The 18,309-nt window shown below is 42.3% G+C and overlaps 1 protein-coding gene across 4 annotated transcripts in view; it reads left to right on the top strand.

Annotated features, from left to right (window-relative positions):
- Positions 1-18,309, top strand: part of Nipal2 (NIPA like domain containing 2) — an 87,985-nt gene that overhangs the window by 12,784 nt on the left and 56,892 nt on the right. For 3 of the 4 annotated variants that reach the window (XM_052747604.1, XM_052747603.1, XM_052747602.1), the window contains exons 2-3: positions 10,791-10,859; positions 12,909-13,080. In XM_052747604.1, coding sequence (XP_052603564.1) covers positions 10,791-10,859; positions 12,909-13,080 — 241 coding nt within the window. The remainder of the gene's footprint in view (positions 1-10,790; positions 10,860-12,908; positions 13,081-18,309) is intronic. The other variant, XM_052747605.1, reaches the window with a different exon arrangement.

Raw genomic sequence — 18,309 nt, 5'->3', positions numbered from 1 at the left:
TTCCTGTCTGAAGTCCTTCATGCCCTTGCCTAACCTGTAGGTCAGTGGGACACAGACTCCTGCCTGGCCCTCCAGTCATCTGTGCTGGGATTCTCTGTGGCAAGGCCCTTGGTACAGTTGGCGACACTCTGCCTGCTCTGCTCAGAATAATAACTGCTTAGAAGAAACCCATCCCCTAACCCTAAGTCAGCTGGGAATGCTGCCTCCTTTCATAGCATAAAGACTTTACAAATGCAATTAATTAGGGAAAAGCTCTCGAAATGGGGAGACTATCCTACATCAGTCAGTTGGTCCCCAAATGTCACTGCTCACGTCTTTAAAACAGGAAGGTACAGGGAGATTGACACAGAGGAGGAGAAAACAGTGTGAACACAGAGCCAGAGCCTCGGTGAGTAGCCACAGCCTAGGACTCTAGCAGCCTTAACTAGCCAGAAGAGACACTGAGTGGATTCTCCTCTAGAGCCTCCAGAGAGAGCAGAACTCTCCCATCTCCTTGGTTTCATCTCAACAAAATTGATTTTGGCTTCCGGACTCTAGAAATGTGAAAGGGTAAATTTGATTGTTTTTAGTCACAAGTGGAGCAGCCTCGACCCTGACTACATGTGCAACCTAGGCATAACCACACTGTGCTCTTGGTTCCTGTGGGCCGTAAAGAACACATGCTGTACACACGTCACAGGTGTGCATGTCTGTAATTGTTGCTTTCTCTGCTTCCTCCGAACATCTTGAGGGACTTTACATCCTTGAGTCCTGACATAGGGCCTAATATTTAGCAGTTGCTGGATAAATCCCAAATAGATGTATGACTGAATGAGTTACGTCTGATGGCGGCTTTCCTGAGCCTTCTGTCTCCCGTGTCTCTGATCTCTGTCGGGTCCTTTCGTTTCACATCTTTTCCCTCCACATCATGTGTTTTCCTCAAGCTGTGTCTGCATGTGGTTTGAAGTTGGGCAATGGTTTTATTTTTCTCCTTCACATCTTTTCTTGGTTCTACCAGCTCCCTTTTTATTTCTTTTCCTGTTATCTCCCTTCAAACTCATAGTTTAAGTGAACCCATATTCTTAACTTCATTGAGCCTGCAAAGCAATTTTTTATTTCAGTTTGAAATTTTTCAAATGCATAAAAGAGTAAAAAGAAATAGTGCAGTAAACACTGTGTCCCCCACCTAGAGATTGTTCCCAGTATGAAGTATCTAATTAGTTCCTCTCTGTGTGCATAGACACAGACAACAACTGGAAACTCGGTGCACGTACAGCTGTGAGTCTTTGTCTCCTGTCTGCTCACAGGTGTGGGGATGTATCTCTGAGAATCCAGATGCTCTCCTGTCCTTTCCAGTTGTTTTGGAGCTGGGCTGGGTGTCTACCTATTTACCAGGCAAAATCCAAATCCACTCCAGCTCGTTTCTAAGTGTTGACCGTGGGCTGAGGAGAGCAGAAAGTCCTTTCTCAGACAGACCCCTTACTGCATAGGCCTTTACGTCATCCCTGCGGTGATTTGTTGACCTAAATCACTTAATGTGGCTTATCATTGATATCAAAAGTACATCACATGTCCAGGTCAGGCATGTTTTACTGCTTAGAGTGGGAGACAGCATTATTACAATCAGGAGTTGACTATAATTCTTATTGTGTTCAAAATCAGCTCTGGATCTGTGGTCCTTTTCAGTCACACACTGGCTCCATATTGGTCTGATTCTGAGTAGGTTTTGAAGGCAGAGCCAAGAATATGGCTGAGTTCAAAGTCAGGGCTGGGACAGACTTTAATTCTACACATTCCTGTGTTATCACATCCCATCTCCATCTGGACAGACTGGCCCACTTAGGGAGTACAGGTCAGTAACATGAGAATACAGGTCACTGTGAAATATTTAAAGAACATTCTGGCACCAAAAAAAAAAAAAAAAAAAAAAAAAAAAAAAAAAAAAAAAGAGTAGGTAATAGGATTGTTATTTCAAATAAAATTAAAACATAGTAATAGTTATCAGTGCTGATATTTTTAACTTCATTCTTGATGAATTGTTTGCTATGGCTGCCACCATCTATTTGCCAAGACATCCTGGAAATGCCAGAAATGAATCCACAATGGTGAAAGAGCAGCACTGTGAAAAGCAGGGCCTTCCTCCTGTGTTCTGGCCTGTCCTTACAACTCCATCATTAATAACCGTCTCTCCTAACATTGTCTTCGCTTTATTTCCTTTTCCCTGAGATAAAGAAACAGAAACTCTGCTAATTTAAAAGAAAATGTAGAGTGTTGATTTCACTAGCCAAAAGGTTGCCTCTGGCGGTCCACTGAAAGTGACTCAGACTTTACCTGGGCTCCTTAGCCCAAAGAGAATTAGACGTGTGACTTTGCATAAACCACTTTTCTTTGCTGATTCTCTAATGCTTTATAACTAGTTTCAGTAAACCAGTGAGGGCAAAGTGGGGGATGGGGGGCCTTGGCTATCACTATTTCTCATATCAGGAAGTAGATGACATATCAAATAAATAATGATGTAGACATATTAATAATGGGATAAAATTTTATCAGGGCCCATTCACTATAAGAAAATGAAGTTTCTAGTTGCAGCTGAGGATCTCACGGTCATTAAATCACATTTCTCAGAATTAAACAGCGTCTACAGGTGGTTAGTGTAAGTGACCTCTTGACCTTGATGCTCACTAAACCAGGTTCTTTTAAATCATTGTAAGTGTGAATCCCTTCTCTCCCAAACAACTAAGCATGAATGTTGGGGAGCCTTTAATGCTTAACAAAATACCCTAGGTCATCAATTATGGAAGAAAAAGTTGATTCTTGCTCATACTTCCTAAAAGAGGCAGTCTGGGTCGGGCAGGCTCATTGCCTTTCAGGCATTGTCAGGGTGATATGGCAATGGCAGGGTGCACATGGTGCAGCCAACTGACCACTGCATGACTAGAAAGTAGGAGGGAGGGGTGGAGGGACCAGGGCCCTACACTCTGTTTTGAGAGCATGCCCTCAATACCTAAGGCCTTCCCACAAGGTCCTTCCAAAGGTCCACAGAACCCCCAAAAGCTTTAGTGTGTGTCCTCTGGGAGACATTCAGCATCAAACCATGGGAGCCATTAATGGGAAGTTCTTCTGCACTGTGGTTCGAAGGTGAAATGCTCTCCACAGGCTCAGGTGTCCCTAGCTGGAGCACCGTTTGGAGAGGACCTTTGGGATGCGGAGTCTGGCTGGAAAATAAAGGCCATGGGGGTAACGCTTAGACTGTCCTCTCTGCCTCCACTCCATCTGGGTCTCTGTTTCCTGCTTTGCTTGTGATCCTTGTAAGAGACTCTGCCACACACTCTCAGCACAGTAGGGTCACCCCCCATGCCTTCCCCCACATGATGAGCTGATTCACTAACCTGAAGCTGTGAGGCAAAGTAAATCCACCCTCAAGTTGCCCCTGTCAGGTGTTTTGTGTATACACACACATACACACAACACATACATACATACACATACATACACATACACACACATACACACATACGTCATACACATACACACATACATACACACACATATACACATAAATACACATACACACACATACACACATACATACACACACATACACATATACAAACATACACACATCCATACACACGTACATACACACATACACACATACATACACACGTACATACACACATACATACACACACAAAAATAAATACACTCTTACCACACGTCTAGCATCACATTGTTTGGTATCTACTCAAAGGAGCTGAAAACATATCTGTACAAAAACCTGTGCGATGGCATTTAGAGCAGCTTTTGTTCATCGCTGCTTAAAACTTGTAAGCAACAAAGATACCCTTCAGTGGGTGCATGGATAAATAAACTTGGTACATCCAGACAGTGGGAAAGTATTCAGTACTGTAAAGCATGACCTAGTTCAGCACTGAAGGATGTGGAAGAACCGTCATTGCTATTACAGAGAGAAAAAAAGCCAATCTGGGAAGGAGGCCCACTCTGTGTCTCCTCCATATACATGACATTCAGGGAGGTGGAATGCGACAGTAAGAAGATGAATGTTTTTCAAGGGTTGGAATGAAATGAGCAAGCACAGCTCAAGGGAGTTTGGTGTTTTGTTTTGTTTTTACATTCACAAAACCTTTATTAAGGTTATATTGATGGTTATCTATTGTATTTTTAACTCTTGTTGATCCCTCATTGTGCTTAACTTACCAATTAAACTTTATTATAATGTGTTTTCATAAGAACAGTCAGCCCTTTGAATGAATAGTTTCTGCATCCACAGATTTAACCAACCATAAGTCAAAAATATTTTTTAAAAACCAAGTTTATACTAAATATGTATGGAGTTTTTTCCTTGTCATTATTCCTTAAAAGTTATTGTACAGCAGCTATGTGTATGGCATTTCCATTGTACTAGACATTATTGTGTTCATTTTTCCTGGTGAGAGATAAACAAAGATCCCTTCACCCCAATAGGTCCCTACAGAAGATCAAAGTAACAGTTCACCAAGTTCAGTTTATTGGGCTTTCTTCCAGGGACATGGATAAGAGGTTACTTACAGACTGTGGATGATCCAGAAACAACTACATCAGTACAAAGTCCCACCACAGGAGACATCCCGTGGAAGCTGAGTCATGGAATCCCACTTTTAATTAACACTTTGCTTCTTATAGACTCTAGCGTCTATCTCTAAATATGAGGAAAGAAGGCAGAATGGAGTGGGAGCAATGGCTGGACCCAGGGGAGGTCCTGGACACCGCAGAGTGGCAGTAGCTCCATTGCTGCTCACTGTTAGTGCTAACTATCTCTGTTGCTCTGCTTGCTTTGTTGTCATGACTACTGAGTCACAGTCATCTCTACTCATACCAAGATGGCATCCTGAAGGAAAAAGCCACACTAGGACAATATTATAAGTAAACTAGACATTGTTTAAAGTTAACAGGGGGATGTGTGTATTATACTCAAACACTGAATATACGATACCTGAGCAGTGCACTTTGGCACCCACAGAGGCCTTGGAACTAATTGCCCACAGATACAGAATTAGTTACTTTTCTTGTCACTGTGACAAAATCCCTGACATGTATCATGAGAGAAGAGAAAGTTTATTTAGCTTTCAGATCAGGGGATATAGTCTGTCCTCCCGGGAGGCATTACAGTGAGGTCAGCTGCTGTCCTTTGGCCGGAGGCTGCTTGCTCATAGCTCAGCAGACCGAGAAGTAAAGAAAAGCGAATGACAGTGCTCAGCTGGCTTGTTCCTGTTTGCCTTTTTATTTAGTTCAGGGCTCCATCCCATGGGATCGTAGCACACATAGTCAACACAGGTCTTTCCCCTCAGTTTTCTCTGGAAACATCCTCACAGACACTCAGATGTATGTCTCACTAATGCCCTAGGACTGCCTGTCTGTTTTCCTTCCTTCTCTCCTTCCTTCCTTTCTTTCCTTCCTCTCTCTTAATATGTATGAATGTTTTGCATATCTATAGCTATCTATCTCTGTGGGCCCTCTTGGATCACCTGTAAGTGGAGTTACAGATGGCTATGAGCTGCCATGTTGGTACCGGGAATCAAATCCAGATCCTCTGGAAGAGCAGCAAGTGTTTTTAACCCCTGAGCCATTTCTTCAATCTCCTTAGGCTTGTCTTAATATAATCCAGTTGTCAATCAAAATTAACCATCACAAATCCATCTCTTGCCAACTTAACACCAATCACATCACTTTAAACTATAATATTCCACTTCTGGTCCCTAAAGTCTTATGTTCATCCCATAATGCAAAAGCATTTAGTTCACTTCTAGAAGTTTCCCAAGTCTTAACAGTTGTAACGTTGTTCAAAAGCTCAAATTAAGGTCCGCTCCAAGACTCAAGGCAATCTGTGAACTGTGAGCCCCTGCAAAAATCAAAATGCAGATTACATACTTCCAATATACAGTGACACTGAGTAAACATTTCCCTTCCAAGAAAGAGGAATGGGGCATAGAAAGGATGGTTGGGACCAAAGCAAAACTGAAACCCAGCAAGCAGAGAAGGATTTTAGGTTAGTGAAACTACCCAGTAGATTCTATAATGGTGGACATGTAGTGTTATATAAAGTGGCGTGGCTGTTGGTTCTGAAAGGAGTCAACACATAATTGTCATTCTGGAAGTAGCTTTGTCAGGAGGAAGGGTCCAGACTATGATCAGGCCCTGAATTAGATGAGCATTATAGAAGGGAAGAGTACAATATATCAGAAACAGCATAACGGACCCTAAAGTGGAGAAGCTCCCCTTTAAAAAATGAAGTGGAGCTTCACTAAAGGAAAAGCTTAAAGTAAGAGTGAGACCCACCAGGGGCAGGATGATGGGGGAGGGGCAGAGAAAAGAGCCATTTGGGGCATCTCTTGTGTAAGTTGGTAGAGGGAGCTGGCAGGATGCTTTAAACCACACAGTTAGGTTTGAGATAATCTACCTGACAAGAAGGATGGAGGAGCTGGGTACTGGTTAATGTCATAAATTATGAGCATAAAATCTACAGCACAGAAGAACTCTTAATGTCTCAGAGAGAGAGAGTTGAGGATGGGGGCCTAATTTCTTCAGGCTGTGATATCTGGCCTCTTAGGATGACTTTAAAAAGATAGTACCATGATCTAACACACACCGCACATTTGCTGAAACCCAAAGAAGGTTAGCAACAACAAAAATCAACCACAACAAACAAACATAAACTGTGACTTTGGATGATAATGTGTTGTATTCATGAAATGTAACAGATGTACCATTTGGTTTTGTGGAGAGTGTTGATGATGGGGAAATATACATGTTACTGAAGTAGGGGGCACATAGGAGAGCTTGGTGGCTTCTGCTCTTTGTAAACCTAAAACTTCTAAAAATAAATTTTATTTAAAAAGTAATTGCAATGACTAATTAAAGGATACACAAGCCAAGCAGAACTAGACAATATCCTATCATAGTAACCAGCAGCACATAAAATAGCAGAGAACAGATTGCAGTTAAAATAAGTACAAGCTTCAATAATGCTACAGAGGAGAGAATATTGATGAAGTTTAGAATGTATGTCAAGAGCACATGATGACTTTGTGGAGAAACCGGATTACTCAGACATTGCCACTCTGGAAAGCAGTCTGGCAGTTCCTGGCCAAGCTAAAAATGGACTCACCACACAACCCAGCAATTACATTTTTGGGCATTTATCCCAGAAAAATTAAGACTTATTTTCATGAAGAATTTGTACACGAACATTCATAGCAGCTTTATTTATAACAGCTCTAAACTGGAAACTATACAAACGTCATTCAACAAGTGAATGGTTAAACACACTGATGTGCACTCAACAATTAGGAGTGAGCTATTGATACAACGTCCTTGGGCAAAACTTGACATTATGTTCAACGAACAAAAGTCAGTTTCAAAAGTGGACATACTTCTTGATTCCACTTGCATGACATTTGTGAAATATGTTAAAATGGGGAATGGATTCGTGGGTGCTGTGAGGGAGGCAGAGGCAGGAGAAAGGCTTGGAACTGATGAGTATTTTCACTGTGGTGGTTACAGAACCCACAAGTAAGTGCAAACGTAACTGATAAAAGGCCAATTTATTGGTGTTGGATATTTTATTCTAGTTGTGTAAGATGTTACATGGCTACATGTGGAATTCTTTGCAACTTACTATATGAATCTACAATTATTTCAAGAAGAATTTTTAGTTTATTAGTATTGCTAAAGGAGTGAAATAAGACTGGGATGTAAGCGTGGTGAGCAGAGTGCTCGCCTGCGTGGTGAGCACAGTGCTTGCCTGCATGCACAAAGCCTTGGATCCTGTCCTCACCGTCACACAACTGAGTGTGGTGGTGCACTACTGCACTACCAGCACCCAGGAAGTGGAGGAAGGAGAATCAGAATTTCAAGGTCATCACCAGCTGCATTGTGAGTTCAAGGCCAGCCTGGTTTACATGAGACCTTGTCTCAAAAAGGGAAGTGGGGAATAGAATTAGGAACTTCCTGATCAGAAGAGTAATGAGAAAAGAGAAAAAAAACTCCGCCAAAATATAATTCAGTTACGTGAAAGGAATAAGCTCAAGAGATCTACTCTATACATGACGACTGCTGCTAGTCATAAAGTGTGCTGTTGGAAAAGATAGATGGAGGCTGTCCTCACCACCAAGATGTACGGATGTTTTTCATATGTTAATTAAGTAGATTTGGTGATTTTGCAGTTTGTATACATATTCAAAGCATATTTTACACAACAGATACAAATAATTCTGTCAACTTATAATTTTAAAGAATGATACAGAAATATTGAAAGTGAAGTAATGATGGAGATGGAAATATCAGAAGAAAGTAGCTGTAATCTATTAATGTCAGGTAAAACAGACTGCAAGGAAAAGTTCAGTACATAATGATAGAAAGAATAATTAAGTGGGAAGATAAAACAGCCCTGAGCTATACCTCGCAATGGAGCCTTAACATATGTAAAGCAAAACTCAGTAGATTTTAAAGGAAAAGATAAATTCATGTTGGTGGTAGATTTTTAATATTAATCCCTTGGCAATTGATAGTAAGGGCTTGAACACAAGATTAATGGAAATAGATAGGGGAGACAATTTTATTGAAATATAATTCACACCCCATATAATTTGGCAATATCAAACGGACAATCCATTGATGACTTAGCACATTTGTCCAGTTATACATCCATCCTATAGCCACTTTCAGGAAATTCTGTCACCTTACAAAGATTCCCCCCATTGCTGTCAAATCTCCCTGGTTCCCCTCCTTCAGGCAACCACTGAAATAAATGAAGCCATGGAACACATGATCTTTCAAACTGGATTCTTCCATGTAGCACACACTTTTCAAAATTCATCTGCTCTACAGTGTGTTTTAGTCGTCTTTATGGCTGTGTAGTGCCTCATTGAATGATCACACCACATTTTGTTCATTGGGTCATTTCCACTTTTGACTATTATGAGTAATGCTACAATAGGGATTTCTACACGTTTTTGAGTAAACATTTTCTGCATTTCTCTTACTCTAACAAATGGAAATTCCATGTTTTTGAAAAGTTGTCAAAGTGTGTTCCAAAGTGGTTGTATCATTTTTGCCTTCCTTCCAGTAGTATGTAAAGGTCCTTGTTTATCTCATCCTTGCCAACACTTGTTATTGTCTCATTTGCATTTGTGGCCATCTTACCTGGTGTGCAGTAGTAGAGCACTGTGGTTTTGATTTGTAGTCTTCTCTGGAAAAATATGCTCCACTCTTGTGCATTTATTGCCTTATTGGATTGTAGGGGTTTTTAATGCAGTAGGATTTATAAATATTCCTTCTGTTCTGCTGTTTGCTTCTTCAGTATGTTGAGAGAGTTATCTGAGGAACAGGAGGTTCTGATGTGAGGGCTTGGCCTATAGCTCTGAAGGAGTGTTTGCCTAGCAGATGACAGAAAACAGGGATCACCACAAAAACCAACAATAAAAGGTTTCTATCTTGATGAAGTCCAACCTGTATATATATATTTTTTTATTGTATGAAATTTTGGTGTCACATACAAGAAACCCTTGCCAAATCAGGCCACCAATTTTAAAATGCCCAGCCTGATGTCTTTTGAATGGTTCTTTAAACGATTTAAAGGATTTTGGAGTCGGTTATTTCTCTTCAGCAATTTACTTTTATAGCTATGGAAGATTTTCATAATTATACATTCAATGCTAACTTTCTTTTGATTCTTTGTTTTCTTAATTATTGGAAAATGCATTAAATTGTAAGTAAGAATCATGGAAATAGTGCATTGTATTGTGATACAAGCATTCTCCATGAGCAACAGTGAGCAAAATTACCACCCAGTGCCTTTATTAGGAACAAAACCTTAACTGATTAGAGACCATATTATATATCAACTGTAAAATGAGTTTTCAACTTTCCTGCTTCATTTTTTAAATACAAAATTTTACTTTGGCTTGGCTAATAGAATTCTAAAACTTCAAAGACACTTTGCATCTGAAAAGGAGGTCTTGATGTTCACTTGAAATTCACATAGCTCTTTCTTTGGAATTTGAACCTAGCTGGAAGTTACATTCTGTAGACTAAGAGAAGCTCTCTGTACCATTGTTAGTTTATACTTAGGAATTTTACACATTTGTGCCTGGATGAGAGTGTCAAGTACACCTGTGTATGTGTGAGTGTGCATGTAGTATGTGCACGCTTATGTTTGTGTACAAATACACATGCATATGTGTGCATGTGCACATGGAGACCAGAGGTTGACCTCAGATGTCTTCCTCAATGGCTGTGTGTGTGTGTGTGTGTGTGTGTGTGTGTATGTGTGTGTAGTATATGTGTGTGTACATGAGAGCATGCATGGGCAGTGTGTGTGTGGAGGTCAAAGGACAACTTTCAGAAGTCAGATCTTTCTTTTCACCGTGGGTTCTCTGGATCAAAGCCAGATTGTTGAGATGTCCAGGACATGCCCTTACCCACTCAGCCATCTCACTGATCCTGACTGAGTTATTTCCAAAAACCAGTATTTGGTTACTTTCTCACCTTAATCAGATGTTATTCCCAGGGTAGGTTTGGCAAATGTAGGTGAAGCAGAGCCAAGCAGATGAGTAAGTCAGTTAATACAGCAGCATACCACCACCTCCACCACCACCACCACCACCACCACCACCACCACCACCACCACCGCCTCCACCACCACCACCACCACCACCACACCACCACCTCCACCACCGCCACCACCCGCCACTGCCAAATATCCTACAAGTACTGTTTCTAAAGCCATTTAGAGAAAATATTTCCTTTTACAGGTTCACCTTTTTGGAGTTTTGCTGGCTATTTTAGGAAACTTAGTGATCAGCATTTCTCTAAATATCCAGGTAAGAAAAACTCTACTTTTCTGACTGCAGTTTTATCGGGAGTATAGTATACCTGTCATGGGTAGGGAACTTTGGATTCTGCAGCTCTTTCATCCATTAAAAAAGAAAGAAGAAAAATAATAAAAAATTATATTTTGTGATCGAACTATGTAGACTAAAGGTCTTGAAAAATGTAGGATATACAGTAAGAACTTAAACTGAATTAGAAACCCCAGAGAACTGCAGTTGCTAAACTAAAAACTGAATGAAATCTGAATTTTAAACCAAACCATGAATTCAATCTAAATTTTAAATCATTTAGTAAGTCATTTTGCAACAGAATCAAACCAAATATAGTTTCTAAAGCTGAATTAAAATTGGTCTGAATATCAAAATATCTCCTTGAATGCTATATAATTTTATGTAAAGCTTTATTAGACCATAGCCTAATATGATTGTTAGTAATTTCTAAGAAACGTATTTATTCCTGAAAAATATGGAAATAAATCATGTTTTATTTTACTGAGATCTGTCATTGTGACAAAGCACCCGAGAAAATCTGGTAAAGGAAAGATTTGTTTGGAGTCCTGTCCACTTTGTCCTGTTCCGTTTGGCCTGTGGCCGTGAGTCCATCGTGGCTAGGACACATGGCAGAAGAGACCTGTTTACCTCCTGTGTCCAGGAAACAGGATGGAGAGGTCCCGTTAGGAGAGGTTACAGTGCCCCCATCAAGGACACGCCCCCAGTACCTAACTTCTTAAGTAGATCCTGTCTCTTTAGGAAATGGTGACAGGAAGCTATCCCATTGTGGGACCTTTTAGACCAAACTATAGCATTTGTAAAGAGAGCTTTAGGGCCAGTAAGATGACTCAGTGGGTAAGGCACTGGCCTCTAGCTCAGGGCCCACGTGGTAGAAGGAAGAACCAGCCTCCTGAGCCGTGCTCTGATCCCCACATGTACTCTGTGTCATGCTAATTAACAATTGAGTTGTTTTACTGTCCCGTGTTTTCTTCTAGACCTCTATTTTTTAAAGATGATCTGGACCAGTCCACTAGTCTTCTAAGGAAATATGCTCAGTTTTCCTAAAATCTAGGGAAAATGTACTTAATGAGTTCCTTGGAATGCATGGGCTTACTTCATTTTGCAGTGCTGGGGATGAAACCCAGGGTCATGTGCAGGCTCATGACGCACGCTGCCACTGAACTGTACCTCTAGCATATTGCATTTATATTTTAATACTTTGTTTATCTTTACTTTATGTGCATTGGTATGAGGGTGTCAGATCTCCTAGAACTGGAGTTACAGACAGTTGTGAGCTGTCATGTGGGTGCTGGGAGTTGAACCTGGATCCTCTGGAAGAGCAGCCAGTGCTCTTAACTACTGAGCCATCTCTCCAGCCCAGCATTTATATTTTAAATACAAAGAAATATTTAGACCAGATATGAATGAGTCTACCCTCCACACTTCCCAGCAACTTGCATTTTCTCTGCTATATTAATTGTAGTAGATGCTTCAACCCATACATCTGAATCCCTTCTAAAAACACTCTCTTTAATACCCCACTGCCTTCATCTTGTTAATGTTTCTTTTGGGATCTGGAACTATTTTAAATTCTAAAATAACCTGTCTCGGCAAGTGCTCTAAAAAGCTCCTCGCCTCTATAGGATGCTTGCCTTCAGGTAGTGATGAGAGTACACGTTACAGAGTTGTGAGAGAAAAATCAGTGTGTTTGCACAAAAGACCCCAGAGAAATGCTTCTGCTTGGGACAGACAGATAGCCATAATAGTCAGCAAATAAATGAGAAAGCTCTGATGTAAAGTGACAGATAGCTAAACTTTCCAAGCAAGTGGGACTTGGTAGTGCATGCCTTTAACCCCAGCACTTAAGAGGCAGAGGCAGAGGGATTGCTGAGAGTATGAGGCCAGCCTGGTCTACATAGTGAGTGCTGGGACAACCAAGGATATACAGTGAGAACTTGCCTCAAAAAATAAAGTAAAATTTGACAGCAAGTTTTAATTGAGTAGAAATGCTTTCTATTTATGTTCTGTTTTCTATTTATTTGCTTCCAGAAATATTCTCACCTTCATTTGGCCCAGAAAGAGCACCCAAAGCCATACTTTAAGAGTGTGCTTTGGTGGAGTGGAGTCCTGCTGATGGCCACAGGAGAGGTGGGGAATTTCGCAGCCTATGGAGTCGCCCCCATCACTTTGATCGCACCGTTGGGCTGTATGTCGGTTACAGGTAGGCCATTTACCCCTTTTTGGCAGTTAAGATGTTCATAAATTAGAATAATTGATAAAAGATGTAGCACAGAAGAACGTCTTATTTCCGGTTTTCTGAGTAGGTTGACATAGGATCACAGTTGTGATCTCTGTTATGCCCCCCCAGGCCACCACACTAACCACATGTATGCTATAACTGTTCCATTTACACTTAAAGGCCATATTCTCAACATCTGAGCCCTAAAAGTTAAGTCACTTTAAAAGTTATACTGTGTTTTTGATTACTAATGGATTATCTGAAAACATCTCTATGCAGTTATATTTTATTTTTATGTTTAATACATGTAGTTGGATCACTGTTGTCTAATCCTGAACCATAGTTTGGCCTCTCTTTGGCATTAAAAATTAAAAATGAATTATTCTGCATTACCATAAGAATGTGCAGTTTTATAGTAATGTCACAATTACCCACTTTCAAAATTCATATGACTAAGTACATTTAAAGATGAATAAAATGAGATTTCTCCTAAAGAGCAAAAATCACTGCTAACAAGGAGGATAAATTCTATAAGCCTTGTTAAAAACTAGTAAAAAAAATCTTTGCATTTTATTCTTTATCTGCTGCTGTGGAAACAGCATGTTTCTAAATTTCTGTGAATTTAGAATCTTCACTGAGATAGAAACAACTGGATGGTTGTTATGAATGTCTAGATCAAGCACAGCAAGGATCCCACAGCCCAGGTTCCACATTGATGGTTGTTGTGAGTGTCTAGATCAAGCACAGCATGGATCCCACAGCCCAGGTTCCACATTTCTCCACACTATGATGTGGCACTCTCCAGGACATTTAACTTAAACTGAAATAATATATAGACAGACAGAAATCCGTTTTATTTGGGAAACTTCTCCTCTTAATTTTTCAAATTTTGAAGATTATATTATAGTAGATGTTTTACAAGGAATACTTACTTCACTTTCTAGAGATTGTTGAACCCCCATATTGAGCCCGGGGAGATGGCTGCATGGGTAAAAATATATGTTCATAGACAGGAGAACCTGAGTTTGGATCCCCAGGACCCCTGTAAAAGCTAGGCTGAGCAACACTTGCCCGTAAGCTCAGAACAGCAGGTGGAGCAGAGGTAGATCCCAGGGACTCCCTGGCCAGGCACTCTGGCTGCAACCATAAGCTCCAGGTCCGGTGAGGGACTTGGTCTCCAGAAAGTAAGATGGAAGCAGCAGAGGAAGACGTCTGACACTGTCCTCAGGTCTCCACATATATGCACAGGGCAGCACCCACCACACACATGTTTACACACATGCGTACAACATAGCTACATATACATACAAAAAGTCCACACGCTGATACTACCCTGAGGAGACAAAATTTAGGCAGTTGTTTGCCATTTTTATTTTTATTTTATTTTATTGCCATTTTATTGCCATCCCAATAAAATAAGTAAGTTGGGCGTGTGTTCTATTTTATCGCATATAATACATCCACAGATATTCTAGATGTGTTTCTTCTTAATATCTAAGAAATAACAGGTGAGAGTTTTTATTGAGTTGTCAACATGGGGCAGGGGGGCTTTCTGGTTTTCTGTTCTCTTCGGGTTGTGCATTTCGTCATCTCTGCTCTTGTTTCTTTCTGTAATGCTCTTTTGTAGATGAATTTCTAAACAGTCTTATTAAATAAGAAACACAGAGCCAAATACAGGGGTGAAAGCCGTAGAGATCAGAGAAATAGCCGCCAACTAACCTTAGCTCACCACGCTTAGCTCACCATTGCTTCCCCAGAGAACCAGCCTCTTCCTGTCTAACCTGTGCCTTTATTGCCTTGCTGTTCTGCCCTCCCATTGGTTCTTAGCCCAGCCACCTCACTTCCTCATCACTGCCTGTCTGTACAGACCTCCAGGTCTCTATGGTTGGTACTGGGATTAAAGGCGTGGGTTACCACACTTGGCTGTGTCCTTTAACACACCTGCCTGCCATGTGATCAGGATTAAGGGCGTGTGCTACCACCACCTGACTTCTGTTTATGGCTGGCTATTTGTGTCCTTTACAAATACAAACTTTATTTATTAACATATAAATAAAATATCACCACATTTCAGCACAAATAAAATATCACCACACTCTTTCCATGAAATGTCTGAGAAAAGAGTGTGTGGGCAGCACCAGAGACTACCTAGAAGAGGGCTGTGTGCACAGCATTGTATTGACTCTGTTTACCTCATGTTCTTCTGGCTCTTGGGAAAATGTTGTAGTAAGAATAGTTAAGATGAGAATTCCCAAGTTGCCAGGAGTGGGCAGTGATACCCCTCAAAGACTGTCAAGGAAGCTGTGAACCTGCTCATTGTGCTTGCTCAAAGAACTCATTAATAACTAGGGAGTTAAGTTTTCCAGCCTGCCACTTAGTGTGTCCCCTTCCTGTGCCCCTGCTCTACTGTGATCCCTCTGCCTGGACATGTGAGCTTTTCATAATGATATAGGTCACTGTTGTTTGTGTGTTCTTAGCCTCAATTAATGTCCCCCCTGGAGAACATTTTAGCTACCGCCTTTCTGAGCATCTAAAACAATCCAGAGACCCTCGAAGTGCTGCTCAGCCCAGACTCGCTGAAGACACCCACAGGCCCTCCCAGTCCAGCTTGGCTCTGGCAGGTGAAGAACACCCACAGGTCCACAAGGTGCTTTGCGGGCATCATTATGATGAGCAAATATTTGGTGAAGAAAAGGGGGAGAGAGAGAGAGAGAGAGAGAGAGAGAGAGAGAGAGAGAGAGAGAGAGAAGTGGAATAGTTCATGTGCTGTGGAAAGAGGCAGAACTGAAGAAGCAAAGGCAGGGAGGAGCTGACTGATGTGGGTGGCCCACACTGCCACCCGGGGCCATGGTGACCTGACTCAGACTTCTGCCAAGGGCCATGTCTGGGTCTGTGATCTTCCCACAGCCAGGGTCTGTGTTGATATCTGAGACTCCTATTACCACCAAAGGCTGTGTGGATACCCAGGGTCTGGGCCGCCACCTGAGGCCATGTTGATGTGCTAGGGTCATGCTGCCACAGGGGCCATACTGATCTGAGTAGCCAGCCTGCCACCCAGGGCCATGGTGATGGCCATGCCCAGACTGCTGCTGAGAGCCATGTCTGGGTCTGTGTTCCTCCTGCAGCTGAGGTCTGTTGATGTCTATGGCCTATGTTATCACTGGGGGCCATGCAGAACATGCATGTTGAAGTCAGAAGGCCATGCTGAGCTGGCCCCACTCCTCACTCCTCGCTGGCCCAGGGAGAACTGGTCCTGCCCCAAGCAGGAAAGTCGGTTGGCCCAGTGGCCTAGGCACTGGAGAGCTGGCCCTGCACTCAGGATAGCCAGCCCCACCCCTCACTGTGGGCTCTCTTGGCTAGGGCGCAGGAGAGCTGGCTCCTTCCCTCCCCTCACCTGAGGGTTGGTTTCAGCTCAACTACCTCCCAGGCCCACATCCATGGCTTTGAGTTGGCCCACCCCAACATCAACCCCATCTACAAGCTGCTGGAGCCCAAGAAGAGACTGGTGCTGTGGAACCACAGCCACAGTCTCCACGACTCAGGGCAACAGCAGGAGTTTCAGTGTGGATCCAGTATTGATGGTGTACCAGAAGCCAGAGGTCTTGAACCAGACCAACAACTCATTACAATGAACATTTCCAAGTAAAGCTGTTTGGACAAAAGGTTATGACACACAGCAGCTCCCAAGACCACTGCAACAAATGGCTATGTGCTCATGAGCACTCTTACAGCTCCATAACATGGACTTTAAGGATTAGAATACTCCATAGTTTTGGCCAGGCAGTGGTGGCTGTCTTTTGCTTTTAAATGTGTGTGTGTGTGTGTGTGTGTGTGTGTGTGTGTGTGTGTGTGTGTGTGTGTGTGTGTGTGTTTGATATGGTGGTACATTTGGAATCACATCCCTGGAAGGTGAAAACTGACTCCTGCAGGCTGGCCTCTGACTGTCGTACTTATACAAATAAATACATGTAATAGAAAGTTTTATGTGATTCCATAATCACAGAGGTATCAGTTTTGGGGGTCGAGAGTTCCAAGGGGCTTGAGCTACTGTGTGTCTTCAGAGGAAGATCAATAACACATCTCCAGAACCCAGTGGCCACAGGCACTTCTATGTGGAGCACCTTAGATACAATAATTTCTGCAGAAAACCCTTTAGGTGATGCTCACAAACACCCCAAGCCTTCTAAAGACTTGGCCTGAATAACGCCCCATGCTTAGTAGTAGATTCTGGCAGAGGAAGAGCCTGTGGGGCTCTGTGCCCAGGCCGAGCTCCAGCCGTGAGTGTGGGAGTCACCTCTGCGTTACTTTCTTTCTCCACAGACAACGGTTCCCAAAGCTTATTCTGACTAAGAATGCTGGCTGTGCTGCAGGAGTTCATTCTAGATGTTGACTCGGGTTGTCTGTCTCTAGGAAGCTCGCAGGTGCACTGTCCTCAGCACGTAGGCTGACTAATGCTCCCGGGAAGCAGCCTGTGGGACGGTCACGAGCACCGCTCTGGGGACACACTGCCTGGCTGCGTCTCACTGCTGGCCCTCTGCGTCCTCATGCACGTAGTTTAAACCACTTTTATGCCTCAGACCACTAATCTGTAAAATGGTGGTAAAAATAGTTGCTATTTCAGAGTGACTGTGAAGACCCAAGTAACCTCAACGATGGAAGAAGACTGTTTGACATGCAGCCCTAGCTATCGTCACTGTGTGTATAATTATTATTGTCATTACACAGAAACAAAGTACAATATTCTTTATAATGGAGTTTGTTCCTTGTTCTAAAATGGATGAGCCAATTTGGGAATGCTTTGCATTGTTCTTATCCATGCAGTGGTTAATTTGCAGGAAGTGGGAAGTAGAACTGTTCATCCATGAAGCAGCAAGGACACTCCTCCACATTCTCCCTAGGAACATGTTGTGAAATTCCAGAATTTCCAAGTAAGAAACCAAGACAAGCACAGTTTATAGAACAGCACAGGCCCGGCACGGTAGTGCACACCTGTACCACAGCACTCGGGGCTGAGGCAGGAAGACAGCCACTAGCTCAAGGCCAGGCCAGCCATGGCTACGCATGAAGACTCTTTCGTAATAAATAAAAGGCACCCCTTCCCAAGGCTCAGGGACCATCTTGGAAGAGGGAGTAGGAAGACTTTAAGAGCCAACTTTTACGGAGAGGCAGAGTAAACCTGTGTAAACTGGCATCTTTCCAGACATGATAGTA

The sequence above is a fragment of the Peromyscus californicus genome, unplaced genomic scaffold, assembly GCF_007827085.1.
Source record: "Peromyscus californicus insignis strain IS unplaced genomic scaffold, ASM782708v3 Scaffold_20__1_contigs__length_68692818, whole genome shotgun sequence".
In the NCBI taxonomy this organism is placed as follows: Eukaryota; Metazoa; Chordata; class Mammalia; order Rodentia; family Cricetidae; genus Peromyscus; species Peromyscus californicus.
The sequence above is the reverse complement of the archived record's forward strand: the minus strand, read 5'-3'. Positions and strand labels throughout refer to the sequence as shown.